The sequence below is a fragment of the Podarcis pityusensis genome (assembly GCF_964106645.2).
Source record: "Podarcis pityusensis genome assembly, chromosome: 12".
Taxonomy (NCBI): domain Eukaryota; kingdom Metazoa; phylum Chordata; class Lepidosauria; order Squamata; family Lacertidae; genus Podarcis; species Podarcis pityusensis.
Genome location: NC_138037.1, coordinates 43,150,745 through 43,162,367, shown reverse-complemented (window position 1 = coordinate 43,162,367; position 11,623 = coordinate 43,150,745). Strand labels below are relative to the sequence as shown.

General features: G+C 40.0%; 1 protein-coding gene across 1 annotated transcript in view; it reads right to left on the bottom strand.

Moving 5' to 3' along the window:
• Window positions 1–627: 627 nt before the first annotated feature.
• Window positions 628–11,623, bottom strand: part of CMC1 (C-X9-C motif containing 1) — a 42,089-nt gene continuing 31,093 nt past the window's right edge. Inside the window, exons 3-4 of the mRNA XM_080975170.1 lie at window positions 3,254–3,344; window positions 628–1,773 (exon numbers count right to left, since the gene is read on the bottom strand). Coding sequence (XP_080831296.1) covers window positions 1,659–1,773; window positions 3,254–3,344 — 206 coding nt within the window. The 3' untranslated portion in view covers window positions 628–1,658. The remainder of the gene's footprint in view (window positions 1,774–3,253; window positions 3,345–11,623) is intronic.

Sequence of the window (11,623 nt, the reverse complement as noted above, 5' to 3'; positions counted from 1 at the left end):
TTAGCATAAGGGCAACTTCCTATGGCTTTTTACACTGCTGTGGGATACACCAATAAAAAAGATAGGGCTAATTTAAGGAGGGAAACCAGTAGCTTTTAGCAGGGGAAGAATGGCTGTAATCTGAATTTGCCATTCAGTTGCTTCTCACAGTTCTCCCTCCCTTCCCAAGCAAAACTTTTGAGTTTAAAATCACTTCGGAACTTGTGAGTTTGTGAAGCATTCATGCATTGCTGTTTTAGCAAGGTCTTCAATTAGACAAATAAGGCTCTGCCCCCTTTAAGCATTTTCTACTTTTTTAAAAAACCAAAGGCTTCCTGCTCTGGCTTTTTGCCTTGAGGTACCATAGAAAGTCTAAAGGCTGCCTCGTACACAAATCCAGCCGGTCTGATCAATATGGAAGTAGGTGTGAAAGTTGGAAATTCCCAGAAGTGTTGAAAGAGATGCCTCTGCAAATGGGTTAGTTGCAGGATGTTTTTTTTAAAAATAACAAAAAAAAACTTAGGAAAGTTTTGTTTTAAATTTGATTTGGTCAACAATATGCTTTGCTGCATATCCAATTATCATTACAGAATTGAACTGAAACAAATACACTAAGTTAGGATATGGTGAATAAAAATAAGTGGAAGGTTAAAACAAACCTTTTATTTTGTGTATTTAGTATAGCAATACTTCCTTTCTGGACAGTCAGGTTTACAGTATCATGCCATTGGTTAACAGCACTTTTACTCTTTCCTATCCTGCACTTCTACAATTTATTCTCCCCCCCCCCCCCTTTCCTTTACATCAGAAATAGATGATGAACTCCAAACTCCACTTAGCCCCAGCCAGTCTGGCCAATCCCTGGTAACAATGGGTGTTGCATTCAAACATGTGGAGGCTGCTGCTCCACACCCCCTTTTTACGCTGATCCTCTTGCTTTCTTGTTTGCACTCCAAAACAAGACACTCAGTGCCTTTTTGCCCTGCTAGTAAGTTCATCTCAATTAAAGGGGCTTCCCCTGAAGAGATGGAGGAAAACCTCAATGGACATTTGAATGTATCTTGACTTTATTTTCCTTCACAGTTCATGGCCTTATGAATAAAAACCAGGGTGGAGAGACTGCAAGAGGAAGTGAGGATTAGATTGCCATGCTTGGTGTATACACAAATCAGTACAGCTTCTGTGAATCCCTGGTAAGTTGGAGCAGGGCTTGCAGTATACTTCAGCATCAGCTGGTGTGCAGAATTTGGGCACACGAGCCAGTTCCCAAGCAGAACTGAAGAGTCAACTCTCCACCCATCCGCTTATCCTGCTTTCTGCAGCCATTTCTACCTGCCCTCAGGCCTGATGTTACATATGACATCAGAGCTTTTAGAAGAATAAATGCGGTATCCTGAAAAAAATTAGTATACGTTTAGCTTAAGCTGTCTGGAAAATTGCTTCTACTGTGAATAAAAGTGTATAACTGAACTGCAATAGTTTACCTTCCTTGGAAGACTTTTCATTTGAGGTTTTAAGCAGAGGATCATGCCTTCTGGCTTCCTGTATTACAATATGAAAGCATAGAAGCTCCATTTATTTCAGCAAGATTGGGTTAGGGAAAAGTGATTGCAAGATCAATTCCATGATATCAAAGGTATATAAAGTTAAAGTGTCAGCCAAAACATTTAAGACTTTGACTACATGCTTGTAGGAAGCCTCTGCTGCTTTCGACGATTTCCTGTTTCTCTGAACTCTTCCCTTTGCTTCAAATATTCAGCCTTGCATTCTTCATAAAACGATGGATCATTGTAGCTAGAAGACAGACAAAGTGCGTTCATTAGGTCTAACAATTTCTCTACTCGGTTTTAGTTACTAAACTACTTAAATACATGTAGGAAATGGTGCAGGGAAAGCAACAACAGCGATACTGATTCTGTGGTGGGTATTCTGTGTGAGTGTGCAACCATAGCTGGTGTTTACTTCTTGCTCATTTTTAAGAGACGGCAACTCATTAGCCTGCTGTTGCAGAGACGTGTGAAATGTGTGTAGGAGACTGCATTGATACCTACACCCCACAACCACAAATTGATAGTTCTTGTTGAATTACCTGCAAGGGTGTGTGTGTGTGTGTGTGTGTGTGAGAGAGAGAGAGAGAGAGAGAGAGAGAGAGAGTGTAAATCACCTTTCTAATACTTAGCAGTTGGACCTTCTCTTTTCATCTTGCTACAAATGATGGGGGAGGGGTGTAGAATGCAATATATGGTCCAAACTCATATGAAAAGAGTACGAGAGAAAAAATAGTACTGCCTTGTTAATTCTAGGGTCTCTGCACTTGCAAAATGGAACTTCAGATTCTCCACCTTGCAACCCTCCATTACACCCTCAATCTTCCCCAGAGGGTTAGGCATGTGTAGGTGGGGGGGGGGGGGGAGATGAAGGTGCTGTTAGGAACTAAGGCTCACACAACATTGGATTTAACCCTGCGTCCCCTTAACAAAACAGGCAACCTCAGAACAGAAGGCTGCATTTCACAATAGCTGCTTTGTTCTTAAAACTGATTAGAAACTTACAGCAGGAAGGCTCCATCACTTTCCAAGCAAGTCTCTCTGACTCTTGTAAGTGGCAGTTCTCACACGGCCAGGAAGTTCCTCCAAATGTTTAGTCAAAAAACCCTTTCTTGTAATGTGAACCCACTGGTTCAGTTCCTACACCCTGAAGCAACGTACATTTGCATCCTACGTTGCATCCCTTCAAATATCTGAAAATGGTTGTCATATCACCTCTTAATCATCTCTTCTCCAGCCTAAACTTTTCATCATAGGACTGGGTCTTCAAGCTTTTTAATGTGATAGAAGATGCAATGATGTAACCTAGGCAGATGCTTTATCAAGTAAGTGAACCAGAAGGGTAACAGCCCATACAAGTTATACGCAGGGCATATTTTCTTTAAGTACTCAGTAGTATGGAGTAACTTTTTTTTTTTTGGTTTGCCACGGCAGCCATTTTGTGCTGGCACACCTGACACAATGTAAAAGAGTACTTGCATCTCATTTGTTACAAAAAAGAGCACTAGCTATGCTAGTATAGATACATCTAGATTTTGTATCATATACTACCTATTGAGACTAAGATGATCTATCTTGTCAGCTTTTAGAGACCACTTTATTTTTAGTCCTCTTCTAAATTAGCTCACTCAAACATACACACACACACACACATAGCAAGAGGTATTAGATTACTCTTCCTTTAATTTATTGCTTGGTGTGGACTTCTCTCCATGCATTGTACTTACTAGCCAGTGACACATTCTTTCAGGGCTGCATTTTCTTCTCTGCATTTTACCACCATCAGAATGCCTGAATCCTGGCAACATTTGGTGAAGGCTGAAACAAAATTTGGGACAACAGGGGTTATACTGAATAACGTGTCAAGTGTAAATAGGTTGTGACCCTTGCTCTTGATCAGTAGTCTAGTACAACTTCACTGCAGCAAAGTACACATTCGGCACAGTAGTGTACTTAAGTTTCTGAAAAATGACAGAGGTCTATCACACAACTATCACCCCGAACATGTGGAATGTCACTTGTTTGAAAACTGCTTTGTGCACTAAAGCAGAGTGCTCCAATGGTACCTCTTCAATACTGGTAATACTGTAGAGTGTTTTTGCGCTATTGATGGGCCACAGTATTAGAGACAGTATTGGACTACAGGGATGTTGGCTTGATTTAGGAGTAAAGTTTTACATCAGAGGCGATAAACCTGTGACACTTCAGATGTTGGAAGCCCAACTTCCACCAGCCCTTGTCAGTATGTCCAATGGTGAGGGATGAAGGGAGAATCTGATGATAATGCCTATCCCCAGTTTATTCAAGAAAAAAATTGAATACCATCTCCTCCTTCACTACTACACATATTACATAACATTTTGCCCAATGGGCAACCCCTTTATGTGCAGGAAGATTTAGATAATTTTCAAACAAGCAGTTTTGCCAATGCGCAATCTCAAGGACTATTCCACAGTACAGCATGCAGAAGTGTTTAAAACAACAACAACAACACCCACCCACCTTCGTTTGCTAGTAAATTACTCTTCTCCATCTTTGCAGCATGAGTTTTATCAATTTAACTGTTACAATGAACTTGCTCCTATTACAAAGTGATGTAATATTTCATACAAAATAGACTAAACTTACGTGTCCCAAAATAGTTTAAGAAAACAAAACAAAACAAAACAAAAAGCAACATTTATACTGGGGCTGAAACAAAGCAGTCCATATTGCCCCAATAAACCAGCTGTTTTATGTCAAATGGGTTTGGTATAAAATCTTCCTTAGTCTGGATGAATAATAAACACAGTGTAGGCTATAGATGCACACAGCTTGACCTTTTGATAGTGCTAGCTTCTGCTAGGATAGTAGTGGAAGAGGGCTTGAAAGGGGCAAGCTGTGGGCATTTTAAAACCCTGTGCACAGTATTGTAATACCCTGCCATCACCCTAAGCTTGCCAAACAAGGTTTCCGCTCTTTACATATTCCCCTCCCCTTAAAACTTTATGTCCTTACTAGAGCACATGGGGAAAACTCCAAAGTTACTCTAACTCTTCCCAGGAAGCTCAGCCAGATATTGCCTGCCACACAGTCTCACTAAATAATATCACTTTTCCATGCTGAGGTAGGGAAGCAGCCAAACTGTGCTCATGAGGGATTTCATCTTCCAGCAGCAGCTGCAGGTCTCAAGGCTGCCTGGTGATCAACCCCTGGCGCTGCTCAGCTTCGAATGACTAGCAACTCGGCCGTCACATTGGTGCACTGAAAACATATGGATGTAAGAAGAGCCCGGCTGCATAAAACCAATGGCCCACCTGGTCCAGCATCCTGGTCTCACAGTGACTAATCAGATGCCCATGGGAAGCCCACAAGTGCAGGAGCACAAAGGGAGGAGCGAAGGGCCCCACTGTTCTGATGGTCTGTGTGTGTTTGTGTGTGTGTGTGTGTGTGTGTTTAAGGCAGTTTTATCGGTACTCTCCAAATGCATCAAATTATTCCAGCCTTTAAAATTTGCATTGGGAAGCTGTCCAAGTCACTGATAATGCCTGATTGTATTAGTCGAGAATAAAACAAGCCTTCGCCGAGAAGTATTTTCTCACTCGGTGACCGCTCTGATCTTCAAGCTTAGCCACTCCTGGCCTGCTGCCTTGAGCTTTTTGTAAGGTCTTTCTCACTTGTTTAGCAACAAGGTTGTAATTAGGCTCCCCCCCACCCCCGCACTTCGCACTGTGTAACAAATTAACACTGCTCATACTTGGGAGTGATCTTCAATACTACTAAACTATTTATGAAACAGTATTTATTCTGTAACAAATTCAGGAGGTGAAACCCTTCTCCTTTTCATACTGCTTTCAACAAGTCAGGGCCCGTGTGATAACACAGCTAGACTTTGATTAGCATTTTGCACCGCTGATTCCGATGGACCACTTCACGCAAGCCTGTTTTCTTTTGCAGATACAACCTCCGTGTCTGAAAGCCCATTGTGTCTCATGACGTGTGATAAACACACACATGCATTTTGCCATATGCAAAATCCAGAAGGTGACCAGCTCTCGTATGGTTGTCACCCAGGACTTCTGGCGTGCAAAAAAGCACTCCTGGCATCATCTATGAAGCCAGAAGTGCTCAGATGGCAAGAGTGCTATTATTTATCCTCCAGGAAATTCCTGAAAAAGGAACTCCAACATATTCTGTCTCCTAGTGGGCTTGCAATAGTTCTGATCAGTGTTGAATCCGGAATATAAATGAGAGCTCTGGTGTTTAAGGGGATAGTTTAAATAAGAGCACTTCTGATCAATGAAAACTGTTAACCTGCTTAATTGGGCATTGGGTTAAAAAGATCTATTTTTAAAAATTACATGTCTGCATAAACACTGATAATGGCAAGCACCAAGTTACAGGACATTTCTCTCTCACACACAGTAAGGCAGGGATCAGAAACCTGTGGACCTTTAGATGTCATTGAACTCCCAAGTCCTCCATTAGCCCCAGACAGCATGACCAATGGTAAGGGATTAATATTGAGTTGTAGTCCAACATCATTCGGCGGGGGGCATCCTACAATAAGAAATGCCTCTAAGATGTTATATATTGCTTAATCAAAATATCTCTAAGTGGCTTACATAATAAGATCGTGCCTGCTACGATCATATGCAGATCATCCGAAAAAAGAAATAAAGGATGCTTTTTTCTACAGTACTGTTGTTCTTATGTATATGCAAATTCAACTGATGAATGAATGAGTTAATAAACTCAGGCTGCTATGCTATATATGCTTTAGCTGGTTGTAAACCCCATTCAACGCAGTAGGTCTTACTTTGGAGTAAACAGATTTGGGATTGCATTGTCAAAAGTAAAATGCATTTTCTTCAGTGACAATCCTGTGTTTAGACATGTCAAAGTTCTGTGCTGGAAACCAAAAGCAAGACCAAGGAATCTAGTAATCTAAAAATGTGGAAGCCCTGCATTTCACATCTGGCTCTTAAAATATAATGTGTATCCTAGATATACACTGTTTCTCTCATTTCATATAAACACAGTGGATATAATAAGCTGTAAAAAATGTTGATGGGATTCTCGGGCTTAACATTTGGTCTAGAGAGCAATTGGATTTCTGCTTTCCCACTGGCACTGGCCAGCTTTTCTTCTTCCTTTTGCAATCATTCCCCCTGAAAGCTGTGAAGTAAAATACACCCACATGCACACCAAATAAAATAAAAGCCGAAGACAACAGGAGGTCCCTCTCACTTGTTAGCTCACCAGCTTCAGTTGGTTAAAGGTGTGATGTCCTAGTGAACGGAGACTGAACTGCTACAGAGAGCACACCCCAGCTTCTGAGCAGCCCTGCCTGAGCTACACACAGCCGTGGCCACGCACACAGGAAGCATCATTACAAAGTGATAAAACTGCTTCCAGCTATATGGTTTTAATGTTGTTAATGCTAACTAAAAAGGAAAAGAAATGGGGAGGGAGAGCAGGCACGGGGATATAAGAATCCTACCATGCGAATGTATTGCACAGCTTAATTGCTGGCTTCTGTATCCCAAACCCTTTTAAATCCCACAAATACTGGGGGGGGGGGGGGAGAAGCTACATCAGACTAGCTACACAAATGTTAACTAGAATTCAAGTCCAAAAGCGCTGCACCTCTCACTTTTATTAACTGATTTTGAAGCTTCTTTTCTCCGTGCAGAAAATTCAGAACAGCTATAATTGAAATCCACTTTGGGTGAGTGGGATAAAATCGATTCATAAATCAAATAGAAAACCAGGTGTATACAACTCCCAAATATTAAAATTAAGTTCCGGGAAATCAACCCCCTACTCCCCGTTCAGCTTTACTTATTTCCCATGTTGTCAATAGAAGGCTCATCTACTTGGAGGACAGACCAAAGATGAATATTGCGTTCCCCATGTTTTCACAGTATTTTCCACAAGCTACCAATTGAGATAATAACTGGAGGGCACTACCCTTTTCACAATCAGGCGGCAATCTGCTGACATATACTGCATGCTGAGTGAGGAACAGTTGGCCTTTCAAGTCTAGTCTCGCACTGCAAGAAAAAGAGGGACGAGGCTATCCAATAATCCATAAACCATCGTTTGTATTTTTGAGCCTACTCTTAAAGAAACAACCCACAAGGTTTGTAGCAAAATAATGAAACTTAGCTTCCTGTGGTTTTATTTTAGTTTTTTAAGTTACCATATAGCAGATGTGGAAAAACATGCAGCTTCTGTAAGGCTGCATGTTTGTGTGGCTTATCGGTTTGGAAATGTTGCTTCTCATTTAAAAAAACAAAACAATTTGCTTTTCCAGCCTTCATGGGTGTAGAGCTATGTTTAGAAGCGTAGTAGCAAAACAGAAGAAAAAAAGCTACATGCATGTGTTATTTTTATGTAGATATTATTAACATCATTTATTTATTTGTTCTTATTTATTAAATTTGAATACTGTAACACTTATATTATGTGAACCTAGGAATCTTTAGTTTTGAATGTACATATACCTGCCCAGTAGTGATGTATGGAAGTGAGAGCTGGACCATAAAGAAGGCTGATCGCCGAAGAATTGATGCTTTTGAATTATGGTGCTGGAGGAGACTCTTGAGAGTCCCATGGACTGCAAGAAGAACAAACCTATCCATTCTGAAGGAAATCAGCCCTGAGTGCTCACAGGAAGGGCAGATCCTGAAGCTGAGGCTCCAATACTTTGGCCAGCTCATGAGAAGAGAAGACTCCCTGGAGAAGACCCTGATGTTGGGAAAGGAGAAGGGGACGACAAAGGACGAGATGGTTGGACAGTGTTCTTGAAGCTACCAGCATGAGTTTGACCAAACTGCGCGAGGCAGTGTAAGACAGAAGTGCCTGGCGTGCTCTGGTCCATGGGGTCATGAAGAGTTGGACATGACTAAACAACAACATACCTGCCCCACCAAGTAATTTGGTTAATTCTAGTGTTTGAATCATTTTGAGCTTCCATGGCAACTAGTCAGTCACTTACTGAAGTAAATTATAGAATCATAGGGACCCTAAGGGACATCTATTGCAGCCCCCTGCATGACAGGATCTTAACTAGATCATACACGACAACCTCTGCTTAAAAATCTCCAAGGTACGTTTGTTTTTAACACGCTTGTGGAGACTATCAGAGGTCGCAAAGAAAGGAATATATGATAACAACAAGAAGATGAGGAAAACAATAAAGAGAAGATTGGACAGAACTGTGAATACTATTTGGACAGAATTGTGAATATTAAAGCAGCAGCAAGAGAGATCTTTGGATCCCTTTCTCAGCTCGAAGCATGGGTACCCCCAACAAAATTTTAAAAATTTGGCTTTGTAATTTGGAATTAATGTGATTTGATTGGTTTGTTAATAAAAATTATATATATATATATATATATATATATATATATCTCCAAGGAGAGTCCACTAACTCTCATGAAAGTCTGTTACACCATTGAATAGTTCTTTCTATAAGAAAGTTCTTCTTTCTTGTAGCTTGAAGCCATTGGTTCACGTTCTAGCCTTCACAGCAGGAGAAATCAGGCTTGCTCCATCTTCCATGTGACAGCCCTTTAGATATTTGAAGATGACACTGTGTATATATATAGCAATTAATGTGCTTTAATAGAGCTATACTATTTGCCCTCACAGAGAACCATCCACCCTGCAAAGGTAAGTCACTAAGGGTAGCGTTCCCTGTTTTACAGCTACTGAGCCAATTCAGCAGGTGTGTGTGGCTTGACCAAACCTATCAAGTTAATAGGCATCTTTGCCGGCAAGCATCCCACATACAAAGTCACTTTATAGCACTCAGGTTTCTACAAAAAGGAGGTTCAGTGCACAACTATAGACAGGATGGTGTTTTGTTTATTTAAAGAAAGTAAGATTCACAGGCCAGGAAAGCTCAAAAAGTGGTGTTGTGCATGCCTTTTAAAATTGATAAGTCCTATAATATTTAATATGCAAAAAGGTACCCCACTGTTGGTTATTTTTGTGTGTCAATTTTGTGGAAGTGAGGAACTTTCACAACAAAGTGTTAACTTCATTAAGCTGTTTTTGAAACAAGAAAACTGATGCTAATCTCATGTCAAATTACTTAACGCCAACTAGCATTTATATAGCACTTCTGAGAATATTCAAAATGTAACATCTCCAACAATCCCTGCACCAACCTTGTAAAGTAGGTCAGTGTTGCTATTCCCTTATGCAATATTTATTTATTTATTTATGTATTTATTTTACTAAGGGAGGCTGTATAGTTTAAAAGAACATCAAACAACTTATAAACTGAAACATTGTAGAATGGTCTTCCTGGATCTAACCAGGATATGAATTCATTTTGGGAAAGTTCAAATAGTCTATGGAAGTACACAAATGGAGATTAGTACCATCCTCAGGTACTTTGCTAATAAAGGTTTTGCTGCTGTTCACACTAGAGAAACACAGTATATCAAATTTTAAAATGTTCATAACAACAACAACAACAACAACAACAACAACAATCTTTATTACGGTCCAGAGACCCAACAAAACATTACAAATCAATACACAGTTCATACAGCCTACCTCCAGGTTAATTAATCATTTTGTTTAGAATATAGGGCTCATTTGTTCTTGCAACCACCGACAGAAACTTTGCCACTGCCAACGTTCTAGCTTTTGTCCGGTCTTCCAGTAGGAACCTGACATAGTGAGCCTCTGATTTTCCCGGGAAAGGCACCAGCAGAGGTAGTATCAGTTCAGCCCTGGCCTGCTCATACTTCGTACAATGCATACAAAATATGATTTATGGAATCGATGTCTTGAGCACATGAGCAAAGTCTGTCCTGGTAGGGAACTCCTCTCAACCTACCATCCAGCACTGCAGAGGGGAAGACATTTAGTCTGGCTTTAGTGAAAAGCCTTCGATAGTTAGCTACTGTCAGGTTTTTGATGTAAGATGTTAACTCAAAGACATACCCATATTGAACTCCTGCTGCCAGCGGACTACAGACTGCGTGTGATCGAGATCGCAAGTTGCTGTGTGCATTGTCCCATAATCTTTGCTTTAAAACCTTTTGGGCGCCTTCATAATGTAATAAGAAAGTGTCTCACTCAGATTTATTATTTAATTGTCATTCTCCCCTATACACTTAGCAAGTAAACCACTGTCAAAGTAACACTGGCGATCTTAGGACCTGCCTCTGTGGTTTATATATAAAGGGTTTACAATTTTACTACTTAAGAGCTGGTCCTATGGAGGTGTTACCTCACCATTTATATTTTCTTCAACACTTATGATATTGCTATCACACTCTTAAAATAAGAAAATCTACCATGAACCAGAACAAGCTTAAAGTTAGCCCCCCCTTTTGAACCAAAAAGAAAAAAAGAAAAAGAAAAAAAGCATATCCCCTAAGATTCACATCATTCTTTTTTGCTGTACGATTCAATTTGGGGATGGAGAGAGAGAATCTGGAGTGATTAGGTGCTACAAAGTATTGGGTATTTGAAATCATGTATTTTGTAAGACATCTAAAGGCTCATACTTAATGGCTGAAGCTATAAACATGCTGATTTTTAAAAAATAAAATAAAAACAAAGTTATGTCTTTGACTTTGTGATTTATTAACTTGTTATTTTGAAGATTACATATTGTGCAAAGAATGGATTTACGGGTGCATTTAATGAGGCAAGTAGAAGGTACAGCAAACATGAAAAGACTGTTCTGAATTGTCGTGTGTGAGCTATTTGATATTTCTGACACAGTACAAAAGGCGGCTTCTCTGTAGATTGATCACGGTTCGGTTAACATCACTGAATATCTAATACCTCCAACTCAATTAATTCTCACCTGATTAAGATCAGACTGATATTCAAACTAAATCATCTCTCCAGTCAAGTAGAAATCAATATTTCTTATTTTACTTTTAAATTATAGCAACAAATAAAATATACACATCGCTGTGTGCCAGGAGTGGCTTTTCCCAGCTTGGCCCACTATGGCATGCATAACAGAGCTGATTAAAGAATTATTCTAATTTGAGCAAGGACATATAGAAAAAAACAAGATTAAATCCGAATATGGTGAGATGGAAAGAAGTAATTATAGGGCAAGCAGAAGATTGACA